Source organism: Triturus cristatus, chromosome 9 (genome assembly GCF_964204655.1).
Source record: "Triturus cristatus chromosome 9, aTriCri1.1, whole genome shotgun sequence".
In the NCBI taxonomy this organism is placed as follows: domain Eukaryota; kingdom Metazoa; phylum Chordata; class Amphibia; order Caudata; family Salamandridae; genus Triturus; species Triturus cristatus.
Window position 1 is genome coordinate 191,958,288 of NC_140592.1, and position 19,220 is coordinate 191,977,507.

Below are 19,220 nucleotides of genomic sequence, written 5' to 3' on the forward strand. Positions count from 1 at the left end.
CATCCAGAAGGGCTACATTTGCAAAAGGGCACCTTTGATTCAAATCTAGTCTCACATCAGGTTTTCTTCAGCTTAGATGCGGATTCAGCATATAAAGTTGATGAAAATGCAACTAACAGTGGTCACAATAATTTCATCTGTTTACTAGTTTCACTGCCACTGGTGCAGATCGGTGTATATAACTCTTCCAAGCTTGTTCATACACATGGTGCTATATAGGGAATGGCCCAGGAACCCGAGCCAATGTATTGTAAATGCTAGCTCTGAAGGTAGCAGAAGGGGGCCCTAAAAATAACCCTTGTACTGAGAATCATTTCTGTTCCAGGCTGCAAGTTAAAATAAGTGGGCAAATGGAAATGGATATATTTATCCTTTATACAGTCCATCCAGGACAAGCAAGATTCCACTGAGTCAATGATCTAACCCAAGTCACGCTGCCTGCTTAGCTAGGCAGTGATTTTAATGCAGTGTTGCCCGGTAAATATGCCATTCATATCTAAAGAACACCATTTGTTACTATTATTGAGAATCTCTGCAGTATTCAATGTGCAACTCACACGTATGCATGGTTATAGGAGTATGTTCTTGCATAGTGCAAACTTAGCTAGAGGCAATTAGGTGCTGTACAGATATACCTCTTTGCACACAAATGACCCCCTCTGACAGCCACCAAAGCTTATTCTTTCTCTGATCCCGTTGGTAAATCAACAAGATCAATATTGATTATTACACCCCAAGGCAGCCGGAAGGTCATGGCAAAGATCAATGACATAAAATTATGAACCAAGTATTGGAAAACACTATCCAATAAGAAATTAAGTGACTTCAGGAATTCTGAAATTCAACAGTTCACAAAATCATACAAATACTTTTTCATCAGAAGTAATCTCTTGGACCAACCAGTCAAAACTCAGCTGACCTTTTATTGTAGAACATTCTTCTGATCTGAGTTTGTATATGCATACAGCTGCCCCCTATCCCCCTGCATGTGGTGCTCAAGGACTCTATGAAGAATTATTTCATTATTTCATGCAACAGTGCCCTTTCGCTCAAACTCCGCTTATCTGAGAACAAATATAAATCATAGGCAGTGGATGGACCACCATTTTAATACACCAAAATGACAAAAGAATGTGTATACATAAACACATTTAGATGCTTATAACAAAATACTTATTGTTTTCAAGTAAACACATTTAAGCATTTCTAAGTGTTTGGCAATTTGTTTCATAATCATTGTCCAACTCCGTTTTCCACTTACAATTATTCTAATAACAAAAAAGTATTATCATTAATCCCAAATTTCTACAAACTATCATATTGACCGCCCTGGTGGCCCTAATTAAAGAGCAAAGATCCCACTTTCCAACCTCGCTCCGTCATCTTTAGCCACTCTATTCCAGTATTATAGGTCTACACAAGAGGCATCTATTTATGACCAGATTGTTACTAGTGTCATGGGTAGTGTGAGGAACTATAGGCAAAATAAGAAAATTCTACAAAAAGAAGACCAACAACTTCAAAGCAGGGTACTCGGCAACTAACCCGGAGGACCAAATCCAGTCTAAAGAGGTCAGTATTATTTGTAATCCCTTTAAATACAATTGATCAAAATATTGGGTACTTGCGTAAGTATTGGTTAGAATGGGACATTGACCTGTAGGTGCAGCATCCGAGGGGCATCCGGAGTAAAAACAATGTATTGCTAATTGTATACAGGTGGTGGGCGTCTGCACTCATATTTGGTGACTGATTTGTTTCCATTAAACTTTGAAATGGAGGAAGAGAAAATATAGGAAAGAGAAAGAAAAGGAAGAGAAAATAGTAAAAAAAACACTAACACAAAGTAGAAACAAAAAATAACAGCAAAAAGGAAATAAAGTGATAGGAGAGCAGGGTGGTGGAATCAAAGTTTGGCTGATTTGGTATTTTGCAACATCAGCCTTCGGCTATTAAGAAAATATCTGGCCCCTGCACTTATTTTATTTACAAAATAAGTACCTACTGCTTTATGTTTTGCTCCTTATTAGCAAACACCCTTGTGTTGCTGACACCTCAAAATCATTGAATGTCCATGTGCCTTTGCAATGTACTTTCCAATCCTTCTCTTCCCATAACCTATTTCTGCCTTGATCATTCAGGAGCAATACATTGAAACACACCGATCATCAGAATTACTATTACATGCTTGGCCAGAAGTCAAAAGCGATAAACTCTCTGAAAGTACCACAGCTCTCTAGTGTGCTGAAGCAACACATATTAGCCAGATGGGCATTCGTATGTTCTAAAATACAGTCAGAACCCTAATCACTGAGTCATCTATAAAGGTGCCCTCGTGTCCATTATAGTTAACGGTACGTTCCGAAAATAATCAATTTGTATTCTAAATAAATTTTTTTTTTTTTAAAAAGCACACTCCATTGTAAACATATTTACACCAAATACAACTTAAGTGCACATTAAGCTGTTAATATTCATCACAGAAACTTGCACAGTAGGATTCAGTTGTGAAATAAACAACTGGAATGATGTACCTCTAAAAAGCGAGTCAGCAATAAAAATCAGGATAATTCATGCACTCTTTCACATTATATTTGCAAACACGATTATTTACTTGTTGAGTCACACATTAGACAGCATGAAGTATCCTTCATGTAGACAGGTGCACGAAGAGAACAGATGCATCTTTTAACACCTAGAAGCATTTCATGAATAAAAAATACTTTCAGCAGTTTACGGTGAGCCTGATCTTTATTTACCTGAAAGAAGACCGACATGGCACCAATTACTCGGTTTTCCAAAATGGCGGCGCCAAAGCTATCAAAATCATCAGGATTGTAAAAGTAGATCTGCATCTGTAATTGTAAAAAGAAAAATGTAACTTCATTTTGATCTTTTAATCATCTGCATTTATCTGCAGACTTGACCAGTACATGTACATACCCAATATATGTGACAACTACATTGCACAGTCCTCCCTTTACAGGGTAATCACTTCTACCTAAAAAATATGTACTCACGCACATACAATCTATAAATTGTATAATCACCGAATATCTCTATCTCCATTAAATTGTAACATTAGCATGCCACTCAGAGTACTTCCAACTGTATCCTTTTTACTGGCAAACCTAACGTGCAACGATGTCTATTTTTTTTTATACCATCTTGCATTCCTGGTTTTATAGCTGGAAATGGAATTGAAAAGTATTTTTTATATTTAAAGTTTTTCTCCCACATCCGTTTGTTCTCACAACAGCCTGGCAACACGGAAAGTCTGCTTCTGTACTAAACCATATTTATTTTTAAAACTATCCAACTATATTTAATTTTTTTTCAAGGACATGCTGCATGGATATAACGATTTACTTGTAAGGGCAGTACATCAGTTTGACAGTTGTTCCCTTTTGATCATTCTTGTGACTCATTGTTTGCATACAAATACAAGAGACATTGCCACCACTCCATCAATTTTAGGTAATAAACAAATCAAGTTACTTTTTTTGTTCAAGAGCAGGAAAGCAGTCAATGAGAAGCAGACTCTTAAAAGGTTCCCCGTAACATGCATATAGTCACCATAAGTATGACCACTAAATTGGATGTAGGGATTTTTTGCATGATCAAATGCATGTTTTTTGGACTGATGTTACTATATAATTTTAGGTCGAGCCTAGCGCAGCGCGCATGCGCTGCACTATGGGGAGGCTTCTTGTAAGCACTCCAAACTTTCCACCGACTTCTCCGTGTGATTTTGGCAACTCTCACACATTTTATTGGCCATTGCGTGTGGATTTCAAAATCAAAGCACGCAAATGTCCAAAGGAGGGTGCATGTCCCACCTCTTTTCCAAAAGAGAACTCCCACGGCGTTTGACTCTCGGGCGCGAGCAGCAGCGCGCAGGCTGCCAGCTGCATTCCTCCCTCGTCGTGGATCATGTTACTAATTGAACACAGCGCGGTCGCTTTCACTTTAGCGGTCGCACTAGTTTTGTTTGTGATCTCTTGTTTTGTTTTTTTGCAATCCTGTGCAATATTTAAGCACCCTCAATGGTAAATCGGTTTGCCCAGCCTTTTCCTAAAGGCCAACTCCCAACAGAGAAAAACTGCACGCAACATTCTAACTCAGACATTTTATCATAAATCTGGATGGCCAGCGCGTTCTGCACGTGCCACATGCTGTGGTATATAAACAGTCATGAGTAAGGCAAATATTCATACATTCATATGTGTGACTGTTCCCACACTTCATGTACTAATGTAGCGCCTTGAAGCAACTCTATGAAAAGCAACAAGAAAAAGCTCAATTTGAATAAAGGGTATGCCTTGCGTAGGTCTACTTGCACTGGGACAGGGAAAGTTATCTTCTTAAAAACGGATAGCGTGCTTGAACAGAAGCGGGCAAGATCGGAGAACCGGTGCCATCTTCTCTCCGTGGTGTACAGGGGTTTGCACTCCCCTGGGCCCTGGCTGCTGATGAACGGGTCAGTACCGTGCGCCATGACGGCAAGGGACAGTAGTTTTTTTGTTTTTTTCCAGAGCTTCCTGTTGACACACATATCCAGAGGTTCAGGACAGTTTTGGGGGTATGAGCTCACAAAAATATCTGCCTAATAGTTTGGCAAATGAGGCGCTTTTTGCGGAGGGCTGCACTTCTCAGCTCCTTGGCCACTTGCTGTTGTAGGTTCGAGAAAACAGACTGAGGTCCGCAGTTTATGGGGTCTCCCAATGGAGGCTCTGTCTGTGCTGGAGATATGTAGGGGCCGGCGAGGGTCTGGGTGCTGGACGCTTGCCGTGGTTGGTTTGTAGGACCAGGCTTCCCTATGAATTGGGGGGGGCTGGGGCTGGGGCCCCTGAATTCCTCCTACCCACTGTGAGTGACCGCCATGTTCTGGGTTCCTAGTGGGTTTTCCCTCCCCACCTCACCAGAGTCAGCAGTGGCGGTGTTGTACATCATGTGCAGAGAGTCTTGAGACCCCGGGGGCCTCTGTAAGGCCAGGGGTCCTGCTCCTTCCAAGCTGCCTGTGTGAGTCCACATTGTGCACCAGACGTGTCTGGTGAGGTTTGCCTGGAGTTTCTAGTTCCCGAACTAAGTTATATTAATGCAGATTAACCACATCTCTCTTTAGAGAGCAGGATCTCTCCTTATCCTGCTCCATGTTCTTCTCAAGTCCAATGTCCCAGTGTCATTGTGTCTATATTTTACTGCTATGGGGTCACTCTGGTAAGGTGCATTTACCCCATCCCATCTCCATGTCTCAGTATTTCCCATCTTTACTCACCTCCAAAGCTCTGTCTCTTGAGTTTCTCTGCTTTCAAATCACCCAGTCCCTGTTTAATCGATTCTCTGGGCATTTCCAGTCCCTGACTGCTCCTATGTAAACTGTTCTTGTATAGTGCTTACTACTCCTGACAAGGAGTTGAAAGGCTTATATACACATCTAGATTTTCCAGTTAGAAATATTGTATACATGGCTACTGGTTTAGTAAAGCATGCATGATGTACTTTGGTCTTGGTGGAGTTGCATCTTCCATTGTATGCACCATATAGGTAAGGCCAGACCGCAGTATAGGGACAAGTGTACTAATGAAAGGTCATCATGGACTCTTTAGAAAAGTATATAAATATACTAGGGAAAGAATTCTAGAAAATAATGAATCCAACAGAAATCCAATAATCCTTTGACAACGAATAAGATATGTATTCATATCACCATAATATAACGATTTTCTGATACACTTTCTCTTGCTATTTCAAACCAGACAATAAACAAGCACATTTTCATGACTTCTGTTCTATTATTTCAGGACCTCTGCTTAAAAAGATTTTTCTGTAATCTGTGTCCATTAGAAAAAAATATTGGTTGCATGATTAATGCAATTAACTTTCTATTTTGTTATTTTACAGAGGAGTTGCATATGTGCAGCAGCCCCCACTTCCAGCAGGTCCTGGTTAGCAGCCTAGCGATGGGCTGCCCCACAGGGACTACGCTTCCATCAGGGTTTAGGTTGTGTCATTTCAGTCTGTATTTACGTATGCTTGGATTGGCTTTTCTTTACCTAGAAAGGTAGGTCTCTACTGCTCTAGTGTCTTTTTTTACAAATGTTAGCAGTAGTCCACTTATAAGGTCGCAAAGGCGAGACCTATTGGCTATGCCAATGCTGGTTTTTAATCTGTCCACTGGGACTCTGGTAATCAGGTCCCAGTGCATTTTCTCTTACCCCTACAAGTCAAGATTGGGTATACTCCTAATTGATATATTTAGCTTATCTAGAAGTCCCTAGAATATGGTAAAAACTGTACCCAGCACCTCCAAGTCAAATGTCAGTAATGGACTGCAGCCCCCGTGTGTCACCCACTACAGTGACAAATAGGTCAGCAGCCCTTCCATGGTTGCCTGTCTATGCAGTTTTAAAATTGTAAATTCAACATATTTTAGGAACAAGTTTTCCATCCTTTCTAGTTGTGAGACAGTCATATGCCACTTTGAATTAGGTGCCCCGTTAATAGAAGATCGTATCAAACTTTGTCCACTTTTTTGTGGCACTCTGTTTGATCCAAAGCACCTACTACCCTTAATCGAGAGATAATCTGTGATTGCCCAAAGCTAAATGTGAAGCAGAGTCCCTGGTTTAACTACATTAGGAAAATGCATAATAAACTTGCTTCAAGAGCGGTGTAGGCAGGTGTTCTGTACATATGCAGGATAACTTTGTTGCCTGTGCTCAGGAACTTAACTTCAATGAGGCATATCCCATCACAAGCAGATGAAGCTAACACTTGTACCTGACCCTCCTTTATCCTTCTAGTCAGCCAGACACCAATTTCAGTGAAAGAAGAGCAGACCACAAAGGAAATGTCACCCATTTCTCAGGCCACACCTCTGGGGTGGGCATAGGGGAGGACACGTTCTGCCAGGTTATAATTAGGTAGATTGGGGCACTGTGGGATTGTTAGCAGTAGGGCACACGATAGGCTGCAAAAGTGGGTAGGTTTACGCCTAGGAACATTTTACCCATTAGTTAGATAGGGGCCTGGAATCATCCTTAGCCGTAGGATAGTGCTAGACATAAATGGGGCCCCCTTTAGCATCCTTTTGGGAACAGTGATGGACCTGTGATAGACAGAAGGAGGACTGCACATGCTGTTGAGACTTGAGGACAAATGAAAGACTGGACTTGCTCTCAATTGTACCCGGGACAAAGAAGTGGACTCCAAGGGTCAGTTGGATGATCCTCTGTTAAGCTACATGATCACAACACGCTGCTAGAAGCCTCCCCCCCCCCCCCCCCCAAAGAGCCCAGCAGACCAGCTCTAACTGGGCCTGCCCTGAACCCAGTTAGTGGCTTTGACAGGAGTTAGTCTTGATGCCCAAGTACTGTGCCAGAGGTCCTGTGACCCTAGGCTGTATCAAACTGTACTCCTCAACATTTTTTAAAACCTGTGAAATATACTCTTTTTGGCTCTGAAGACCTCCGGAGGACCAGTTTGTCCACAGCATAAATCAGTTTTAGCAGGACGATGTAGGGAAGGAATCCAGTCTTGCAGAGCCCTGTTCGCCTACAACTTGCAGCTTTGCTCGACTGGAGGAATCCGAGCTCCCATAAAGTGACTAAGCCCAATCACAGAAATCTTTAATGGGTAAAGGTGTCAAAAGTCCCCTGCTGGAGAGCGACCTTTCTAGGTCACACATTTTTTATTTCTCACGATCTGAGCTCTACAGACAGAAGTCAACATCTTCTCTGACAGCTATACGGCCTCGTGGAGCCATTCTTATTTTAAGCCTGCTGCCTTGCTCCGCTGAGGATTTTTGACTTTCTTTACAGAGACTGAGTCCGAAGGTAAAACTTCCTACGGGTACAAAACTGGTTTCTATATCAGACCCATGCTCCATCGTGGTCAGCCTTAAATCACCCCATGGTACTGGTCAAGCGTAATCAAATGACCATGGTGGCATCAAATGCTTTTTGGTGCTATTTTTATTTAAAACGTCATAAATTAATATCTCAGATTCCCCTAACCAGATTTGTGGTGCTTTGGTGTCATCTGTTCATGAAGTTATTTACTATCGCTATTAACTGGAGTGGGGTTTTGTATTGTACTGCAGAACTAAGTACCCTTTTCAGCTCAGGGTATGGAGGTAGAGCAATTAAAGCCTCACTTAGGAAGGTGCTGTGGGCTAGAAACTCAGAACTCCACAACACCCAACACATCAATATCCAGTAATTGTTTTTCTTTTCAAAAGGGAAAGTACTTTAATACATACAAAACTACATAAGCAGGCAGATAGAAAATCCAATGGTAACACTCTAAAGGGCCTTGTAAAGTACAGGGAGCGCACAATAAGCAAAGGGCAAATAAACCCAAAGTGCCAACTAGAACCTCCTATATCAAAGGCACTTAAGAGGTTGCATGCCAGCAAGCCCTAACCTCTGAAACTACAACACCACATGCATGGCTAAAGCAACATGTGATATGCAATTAATAAAATGCAGGTCTACTGGCTTTGTTATACCAATATAAATATATCAGCAGAATAAGTCATTCACTAGGAATTTACATTTCACCAAAAAGAAAGATTTAAGAAAGTTACCAAATATACACTTATTTTGCATTTCATTAAAAAGGAAGCCTTCAATATGGACCTTTAAAATACATTTTATAGAAAGAAATACAATACAGGAAGATATGTCAGTCTTATTTCAGCCATTAGACAGTGGCTGACTTCTAAGGCACACTACATTGTCAATGCTAGGGTGCGAAAACAATGAAAACATCTCAAATGGTTAACTAATGCTTGACCTGGGAGTTTTGGGGGTGCAAACATTTTGAAACTTTTGGAAACGTGGTACAGTGCTTGTAGGGTAGGACTGTGCTGCTCCTGGCAGACTGCAAAGGTAACAGAACACTGCTGGTAGTGCCCTCCGTCTTTCTGGGCACAAAAATAACCAATGCACCTATTCTTCTAAGCCTTTGCAGGGGCTTATGAGGTGATACTTTTTATCTATGGCTGGTACTCTGATGTGACCAGCACAGGCCAGTGTATTATATTTCCTTTCCATTTGTCACAGGATGTCAATGCATCTTCAAGGCATCCGCACACCATGCTCCTTGGACAGAATGGGACCTCTGAAGTCCGTACAATCCAGATCATCCCTCACCTGCCCAGGACTTTGCAGTGTCAGCAGGGGACATCTATCTCTGCTAAACCCAAAGTAATGAAGCAGGCTCTCTCTTACTGGCTCTAGACCATGTTTCAGAAAGTGGGGAGCGGAGCACAGTGGTACTCAGAGGGCCTCTTTAGAGACCCACTTCACGACCCACAAAAACAGGCTCACAAGGCTGGGAGAACGCAAATGGCCCTCACCTCAGAGGACAATAACAGAACATCAATTGTCTTCTGATATTCCAGGAGCCTTAGCACACTGACTCCCATGGTGGAAAGAAGGGTCTCTTGAGATCTGAGATTATGGATTAGACCCCAACTTCCTCGCAGAAAGCATCTGTTCTTCTGTAAAGGACATTTAGTCACTGGCTCTGGTACTCATGCTTTATTATCCGCACAATTTCTCGAAGATTGTCTTATAAGTGGAAGCTTAAACTGCCTTTTTATAATTTATGTTGTATATGATGTTACAAGTAAGGGGTACTGTTGTCATCTGATGCAAGGGTGAGAAATTCACAGGTGCCTTGTGGCTATTTAGTTAATCCTAGCATTGCAGTTTCAGTTCTTTAAGTTTTAGATTGTTAGTACATTTTCCCTTTAAACTAAAGTTTCTACATTGAATTCACAGTTAATGCACCAGGATTGTGCCAATGTGCACTGTGTACGAGGCATGGATATCTTCAAAGTCTCTGCTGCAAGAGGCTCAATGCACTGCACCCAATCTCCTTTGTTTAGTGCCGGCAGAACATAGATTTTATCCATGCCCAGAGGTCATTTCATACTGATATGGAAGTCAAAGCTCAAACACATGTATGATCAATACAATGCGAAATAGCAGTCAGTAAAGAAGAAAAACAGTTGTGGAAATACTGGCAGATAAATAAGGTTTCTCTGAATTGATGAGGAGGGGGTAGGACAATAATTAAAGTTGGTCAGGAGGTATTCAACAGAGGGATTATGATATCTCCACTGAAACAGGAACCTGACTGAAGCCATTTTTCAAGGCAGCGAACAAGGTTGTGAAAGCAAGTGCAAAACTGTTACTGTGCACCTCAAAAACGCTTGAGCCAATACTTACTGCTTCTTGGAGCCTACAGACACCAGTCATAGTACCAACGTTGTAGTAGGGATTTCGGACCACAAAAGACTGAAAATATTTTATTTAAGTAGTAAGAGGAATGAGTGTAAACCTGTACGGGATATGCATTTTGCTTCAATGGGAAGTGCGTGCTTTATTCATAGAGGGTTGATTCCACAGATTGCGACCGGACCGACCGCGGAAAGAGGCTGGAAACAAGCCACGCCCACACAACGATGGGAGCGAGAGGCAGTGTCTGGGATCACAGGGCTGTGAAGGAGGCATGAGAGGCCCGGAGACCGCAGTGCAGCGGAGGCCGAGCGCCCAGACGGCAGGGAGGGGCTTTTGGGGGCGCTAGACCTTGAGTGTGGGCGCTAGACCTGGAGTGTGGGTGCTGCACCGGCAGGGAGGAGCTCTGGGAGCTGCATCGGCAGGAACTCTGTGAGCGCTAGATCTGGAGTGTAGGCGCTACACCTGCTAAGAGGATAATGTGGTCCTCGCGGCTGAAGGCGGAATCTCCTGGAAATCGGGCAGTTTTGCAGCTACACTGGTCCTAGAACACAGTAATTCAGAGGGCGAGTGCAGCGATAGTCGGGAGTGGCCAAACTGATCCTGACTCTGGGGAGCTCCCTCGTGGGCTATCGGGCACGCAGCCGGGCGGGAGGGTCCAGAGGAGGTGCAGCCCTCCAGGGTGCAACCGGAGGCGAGAGACACATACAAGTGGGGTACCTGACACCAGTGGGGGTCCCCTGGACTAGCGGTGCTCCTGGTGGGGGAGGAGAGGAGGACTGGTCCTTCGGTCCACAAAAGCAGCCACTCTAGAGCCCAAGACAGGCCACAGCAGACATGTCATGGCGGGAAAGTCTGACGGCGATCCAGCCCTGAGTGGGGGAAAAAGGACAAAGACAACAACAAGGGGGCTGGGGGCGTAGGTGCATGCAGAGGGGGTGTGAAGTTGGAGATTCACCCCTTGGCCTATAAAGCGAGGCCCCAGGCCAGAACAGTGATTGTGCTCCTTCGGGACGGTGGCAGAGAGATGAGTGGCTGAGTGGTTGTTGTCAGGATACTCTGGGAGCTAAAAGGTGAGGGGAATCTGCAAGAGTGCGGATTGCAGACAGGAGGGCGCAGACTTCCCTGAAGTACTAAAAGAGCCCTGTTTGTCTGAGGGGGCAATTTACCGGCCATCAACCTTGCCACAATCTTGCCGCCACTGCCACAGAGTCCTGCCGCCAGCGCCGCCATTCCGGGACTCTATTACCCGGCACCACCAGCGGAGAGTGAGGCGTGCATACCAACCACGCCCACAGCAAGCGCCAGGAGGCGCATATAAGGAGTACAGGGCTCCCGCATCGCGGGACGCGAGCGGGCCGTGCCGGGCGAAGCCTGTGGCCGGAGGAGGCTGGGCTCGGTCGCCCCCCTTGGTTTGAAAATCGCACCTAAAGGGAAGTAACTGGAAGTGAGGGGTTTTGCATAGGGGTCAGGCAACGAAGAAGCAGGAGTGACTAACCACTACAACTGCAAGTCCTACCATTTACTTCGCCAACGTAAGCGGTTTCTTTGGGCTTGTTGTTTTTGTTAGTATTAAGAAGGCCCCCGCAATTTTAGCCGACACCACAAAGCTTAGTATGGGCAAACAAACCGTAAAAGCCTTATGCCATGCCCCCCCTGGTTCCACCCCCAACTTCTCCCCAGACATCAATCGATCGGATGTTACAAAGGGCGATAGGAGTGGTGGCCACAGAAATCCAGCGAATTGAGCGTCGACTATCTATAACTCCGGACCTTCCCCTGGCCTTGTCACCATCTAACCTTTCCCTTCCCCTTGAAAGGGGTGACCGTATTCAAAGTCAGGTTTCTACGCCCAAGTCGCCTGTCAATTATAGAAGCTACATGTAGGGCAACTACTAGAAGTAAAGGGTCCACTAAAACCCCCGCTAACTCAAGTGCGGCCAATCATCATCCTCAATCTAAGAATGTGGGGGGCAAAAAGAGGAAAATAAACAATGGAACCACTGTGTCAGTAGTAGCCGACCACAGAGTTTGTGAGCCTCCAATTCATATGGATCTATCGCCTCCTGCATGGGCTGCTTCATTTTCCAACATACTATTCAATCATATCAGCGGGCTTGTAAAAGAAGAATTTGCCCCAATCCATGCCCGTTTGGACACCATGTCTAAGACCTGCACATGCACAGACTCAGCTCATCCAAATCCATCACTCCCAGCCAACACACATGGGAGAAATACGGCTCCAACTTTGTGCACTAGTCTGGGAAATATATCTGCTGAGAAAAGCAGAGGGGAAGGTTTTACAGCCCATACTGCAGATAAGGGGTCAGCAAGTTCTAGCAATGTAACAGCCTGTATTACTGAGGCAAAGACAGACTGTCTCGTTCGTCGTAAGGAGATTGCCAGAGTTCCGGGAGTAGCCCCCACACCTCATGGTCATCAAGGCCAAGAGCTACCTCTTAGTGCTAGTGTACCATATGTACTAGTCCTTGCTGGTGTGCCCTCACTGGGTGAAGATAAAACTGAAACTCATTTGGAACTTAAAAACAAATGCCTCCATTTGCTTGCCAGACAATATCAGTTTCCTTATGCCAACGCAGTTGATATGTTGATGACTCGAAGGGTGAAGTGGATTGGCAATCGGGCTAAGGACATTAGTGGGGATTGTGTAGTTGTCAATTTTAGGAATCCCCACTTGGTACAACAAGTTTTATACCCGAGTAATGGGGATTCTACCATCAGACTTCTTCCCCTCACTTATTTTTACAACCATGGTTTTGCTTGTGGTACAGGAGTTGGGTCACGTTATGGCACTAGGGTACGGCCTTCTCATCGATCTGGGAGGGACCAGGTGGTAGGCTTGCAACGGCCCCAACCATTTAACTTACCCCTCTTTAACAGATTTGAGAGCTTGTAGGAGGTGGATTGACTCTTGATCCCAGGGCCCCCTTGTAGCAACGCTGGGCTAGCAACGTTCGAAGTCAACACAGTGAGGGCAGCGGGAAAATTGAAGATTGTCATTGATAGTGGAAGGGCAGCGTGCAAGTTTCCATCTACCCTTGAGCAGACAGAAAATTGCGTATTAACTGCCGTGCCGGTTGGTCCTTCTCTTAATCAAAATTCTGTAAATAATCCTGTGGTCCCACCCACGAGGGAACTAGTTATGAAGGCCTAAGCTGACAACCAGACCTCTCTCCATAGAATTAAGTTACTATCCTGGAATGTGGCTGGTATGAAAAACAAACTACATTGTCCAGAATGGGGAGTCTTTGTAGATTCTTGTGACATATGCTTATTTCAGGAAACATGGGCTATAGACCACCCTGTTCGTAGAGGCTTCGCATCATTCCATATTCCTGCCATTGCTGGAACTAGGGGCAGGCCTTCAGGTGCACTCAGCATTTGGGTGGGATGCCATCTAAGTTGCGATGTTAGGCTAGTAAACTCACATAGTCCAGACATCCTTTGCCTTATATTATCTTTTTCTAACAATCTTAAATTTTTGTAAATTAACATTTATTCTAGGCCTGTTAAAACGGGTAAGGAGTCCCCAGCACTAGCACACCTAGAAGATCTCCTCTCGGATATCCCCGTGGATGCCGCGATAATTCTGGGAGGCGATTTTAACTGCCAGTTTGAGCCCCTACTGGAATCTGGGGATTTGGACAGCACAGAAGAGGATGATATATGGCTATTCCGGAGCCCAACATCCCTCGGATCAGAGCATGGTCCCCCTTAGCTCTTCAATTTAAAGCGCCAACTCTCAGATATTCACTGAGAGCATGCAATGGGCGGTTTCCATTAGCTTCCCCAGGTAGTTTTACCTACAATAGGCTGGCCCACTCCTCAATCCTAGACTATATACTTCTGGAGACCAGAGTATGGTCGTTAGCCTCTGATTTTAGTGTTCTACCACGTGAGGACAGTGACCATAATGCGCTGATGGTAAATCTTGATCATATCGACCAATATGATGGGCTTCTCCTTAGTAACAATAGGAAGAGAGTGAAGTGGTCATGGTTAGAGAATTCCCAGGAAAAAATGGCAACACTATACAGGGAGTTTATCCCAGACCTGGAGGCTATGTTAGAATATGTGCACTATGATATCTCAGTACCCCATGTGAGTAAGGTTGCTGAAATCAATCGCAAAGCTTTCCTGAGACTGAAAGAGGTCTTCTGGAAGGAATGTCGTAGGACTGGTGCCCACAAACCACGGCAATCTTGGTTCAATTCCAATTGCAGGAAAATGAAAAGTGCCCTGATAGAGGCCATAAAATCAACGTGTAGTCCTACCATAAAAATAGCAAGGCTTGTCTATAAAAACGCCATTCATGCTGCTAAAATCTCGTGGGGAGAAGAACAGTGTACAAATCTCAAACAGGCACTGGAAAATAAAGACTCAAAATCTTTCTGGACTATAGTGAGCTCAGGGACTGCAAGAGGACAGGGTGCTGTTGAACCTAATATAGCGGCAGGAAAGTGGGAAGCTCATTACAAACTCCTATATGCACAAAGTCCCGATGAATGCACTGATCAGGGGCAGGAAACTATAGTCCTCCCAGAAACAGATTTAGATAGCACAAAGATCACCTTGAAGGAAGTGTACAATTCCTTAGACAGAATAGACCCAGGGAAAGCAGCTGGCCTGGATAAGGTTCCTGGCGACTTGTATCGGGCTGAAGCTAAGATCTGGGGCACTTATTTATGGATAGTTTATAATGCCATTCTGGAAGAGATGGATCCCCCTGAGACTTGGCTGGGTGCAGAGGTGATACCAATATTCAAAAAGGGTTCACCTCTTCTGCCAATCAACTACAGACCGATCAGCTTGATCAACGTCTCTCAGAAGGTGTTTGCCAGGATCATTTTGGATCGCCTACAATTATGGATGGAGGACAATAATATCCTCTCCCCCCTCCAGGCGGGGTTCAGGGCCAAAATGTCAACAGTAGGCCAGATTTTCAGGCTGCAGCTCCTCTTTTGGAAGACAGTAACGATGGGGGGCGGCAGTCTGTACCTGGTCTTCGTTGACCTTAAAAGCTCCTTCGACTTGGTTCCCAGAGAGGCACTATGGAAGGTGCTCAAAGAGTTGGGACTTCCGTCCTATCTCTTACTCCTACTTAGGAAATTACACACTCGCACCTTCGCCCAAATTAGATTTGGTAAGAACGGGGAACACACTAATCGCATTCCAGTTAATAGGGGAGTGAGGCAAGGATGCGTGTTAGCCCCAACACTGTTTTGCATCTTCATTAATGGCTTAGTGGATGTTATAAATAAATGCCAGAACATCGATGCACCTAAGCTAGCAAACAAGAGTATACCAGCAATGATGTTTGCAGACGACACCTTGCTCCTCTCAAAATCCCCCATGGGCCTGCAAAAAAATCCTGGATGCCTTCTGCGAGTTTTGATGGGGCAGGGGTTTAGAAATCAATATACTAAAAACAAAATTTATGTTTTTTAACCCCAGTAAGAATGTCCGCTCTAATCTCAGAGTGGTGTACCGTTAGAAAGGGTATCAGAATTTGATTACCTGGGTCTTACCATAAATGAAAATATGACATGGAAACCCCAAGTGGCCAGATCTAATCTGAAATTAATACAGACAGCTGGGGGTTTGGCTAAACATTATAGAAAGTCCTTCCACAAACCCCTGACCCCGGCTATAGCGATTTATAAGACGCAGGCCAGAAGCTCAGCTCTTTACGGGGCTGAACTATGGGGGCACTCCAACCTTAGGCCAATTACACATACCGAAAATAATTTTGAGGCAATTGACAGGGCTTCCGCGGACCTCCCCTCGGTTGCCCTTGTATATGGATCTGGGGGTGAGACCTATCGCACAAGAAATTGCAAGGCGTCCGCTACTGTATTGGCGACGTCTGTGGGCAACAAACGAGCTGGCGGAGTACAGAGCAGAATTACAAGAGGTACTCAGCCTATCTGGGGCAGGGAAGCTTCCTTGGCTTATGCACATCAAGAAAAGCTTAAATGAGATAGGTTGTCCCGAGTTATGGGCAAGTCCTCTAATTGCCCACACCAGGGTGACGCGAACATATTTATCCACCATGTACTGGAAGGCGAAAATTGATAAGATCTCAGAGGACCCCAAGATTGGCTCTGTAACTCGCCAGTTCCTGGATATAAAAGCCATTTACCAACTAGAGCCGTGCTTGGACTTTATACGTCCAACCATTGCCTGGAAACTATTTGCAGTTTCGTCATGGTGGTCTCCCCCTGCATTCATTTGTTAATAAATGGTCTAAGGATGTTCCCATGGCCTGCCCTGCCTGTGGTCTAGCTGAGGAAACAGAACTGCATGTTTTTTTTGTTTGCCCAGGCTACTCTAAGATCAGAAGAAGATAATTACAGCAATTATGTAAGAATCTTGGTGCTATCCATTGCATAGATGTGTTTAGGCTTTTAAAACATGACACCAGCATGCATATAGTATTTGCTACCTCACAATTTCTTGCTGCAATGTGGTGGGCTTGTCTGCAATTTTTAAAACCTCAATGAAATTTATTTTTTTATCTGTGGTCATTGACTAATTGTGAAAGATCTTTTTCTTTTATCAATGTATTTTACTCTTTTAAATATCCCTGCCAAAATCTTTTTTTAATCGTTGACATGAAATGCTGTCTTATGGTTTCATAACCGAAATAAAGATTTTCTACTAAACGCATAGAGGGTTGATTCAAACAGCAGCCAGACTTGTCCTAGACCTCCCCAAGCGGCCCCTCATCACCCCCCATTCAGGAAGCTCCACTAACTCCCCATTCAGAAGAGATGCCAGTTCAAGATGCTGACTTAGACCTTCAAAGCCCCCCACAACCATGGACCAGAGGGCACCAGCTGGATCTGGGTGCTGGTACAGGTGGCTGGGAGCCTGTTGTGTCCCTCTGGCTCACAACAGGAGGTGAGCAGACTAGCACTTTGAGTCATTCTGGGAGTCCTGGGTTCAAGAGGTAAAGGTCCAGTTCTTCTCACCCAAGCCGTGGACAGAAGACCAGCACAACAGGGCAGTTGTTCCTTAATAGCAGCAGTCCAGCAGGACAGTTTGTTAAATGTGATAAGGTAAATCCAATGGGAGAGGTAGGCCTTGTAATAGTGAAAAACAAGGCATTTTTCAATATCAGGACATGTAAAACTTAAAAGTATATACGTCCTACATTTTAAATGCACTGCACCTTGCTTTCTGGGCTGTACTGGGCCTACACTAGGAGTGACTAAAATGTATGAAAAAAGGAAGGTTTGCGCAAGGCAAAAAGTTAACTTTACCAGGGCAAATGACTGTTTATAACTGCACACAGAGGCTGCAATGGCAGGTCTGAGACATGTTAACGGACTACTAAAGTGGGTGGCACACTCAGTACTGCGGGCTCGCTACTAGCATTTAGTTTAAGGGCCCTGGGCACACGTAGCACCACTTTACTAGGGACTTACAAGTAAATGAAAAATGCCAACTGGGTTTAAGACAATTCTACCATTTTTTAAAGAGAGAGCACAAGCCCTTTAGCACTGGATAGAAGTGGTAAAGACCAGAGTCCTAGGGCCAGCAAAAGCAAAAGCAAATTTAGCAAAAAGTAGAGGACAAAGGCAAAGTGTTGGGAGAGACCCTACAAAGAGGGCCATGTTCAACATACACTATCCTTTTTAACTTTCATAAAAACTGTTCTTTAATGTTTGGTTGTGAATTTCTATTTGTTGATATAAATATTGTGAAGTCATAAGCAGAGCAATGTTATGTTATGTTATGTTATGTTATGTTAAAATATTTATACCGCGCACTTTCACCATCGGTTTCTTGGCGCTGAATGACAAATGACAGAGAGCCAGGATGAGATAATTAGCCGTATGCAGATTGGAAGAGCAGGGTTTTTAAGAGTCTACGGAAGCAGTCATACTTAGGGCAGATGCGAAGAGCAGATGGCAGAGCGTTCCAGGTGGAGGGAGCCAAAACAGAAAAGGAGAGGCCACCATGCTTTTTCCTTTTATACTTGGGGATCTCAAGAAGGTTGAGAGAGGAGGATCGAAGGGTTCTGGAAGGAATATAACGAGACAGGTTAGAGGAGATAAAGGCCGGGGCAGCATGTGAGAGGGCCTTGAAGGTGGAACATGCCATTTTAAAAATGCAGCGTTTGGAAATAGGAAGCCAATGGAGACTGTGAAGGAGATGAGTGACATGCTGGAATTTCGGCTGGTGAAAGATCAGGCGAGCGGCTTGATTCTGCACCAGCTGTAAACGGTGAAGATGACAGGCCGGGATGCCAGCATACAGTAAGTTGGCGTAGTCGAGCCTGGAAGTGATGAGTGCCATAACAACTAAGGTCAGGGCTTCTTTAGTAAGAAACCTACTGATCTTACTGACCCGCCTAAGATGGAAAAAGTAGGCTGAGGTGACCGAGTTGATTTGTGGCTTCATTGAAAGATCATCAGAGATAATCACCCCCAGGCTTTTGACTGAACGCACAGGAACCGGTGCGGTCCCCAGGGATGAAGGTCAAAATGAGGAGTTCCACGGATAATTGGAGCTGCCAACCAAGACGAGCTCAGTCTTAGTAGGGTTCAGCTTCAAGTGACTATGATACATCCATTCTGCAATGGACAACATAGTCGACTGAAAATTAAAACAGGAGGACGGGGAAGAGTCGATAGGAAAGATCAACTGAAGGTCGTCAGCATAGTTGAAGCTAGTAACTGGCGAATCGCGGAGGGAAGCTAGGAGGGGTTGGAGGTACAAATTAAAAAGGAGAGGGGATAATGCAGAGCCCTGTGGGACGCCGCAAGGGAGGGAAGTGTAAGGGGCAGAGAAGGAGGAGAGATGGACGGACTGTGATCGCTGATGAAGAAAGGATCTGAGCCAGTCAAGGGCCACTCCCTGGATTCCGGCATTGTGGACACGGTCGATCAGAATGGTATGATCGACCGTATCAAAAGCCGCCGAGAGGTCCAACAGGACAAG

General features: G+C 44.5%; 1 protein-coding gene across 6 annotated transcripts in view; it reads right to left on the bottom strand.

Annotated features, from left to right (window-relative positions):
* PTPRG (protein tyrosine phosphatase receptor type G) overlaps positions 1 to 19,220 on the bottom strand; it is a 1,080,885-nt gene that overhangs the window by 585,597 nt on the left and 476,068 nt on the right. For all 6 annotated transcript variants that reach the window (XM_085624730.1, XM_085624729.1, XM_085624728.1 and 3 more), the window contains exon 5: positions 2,760 to 2,855. In XM_085624730.1, coding sequence (XP_085480856.1) covers positions 2,760 to 2,855 — 96 coding nt within the window. The remainder of the gene's footprint in view (positions 1 to 2,759; positions 2,856 to 19,220) is intronic.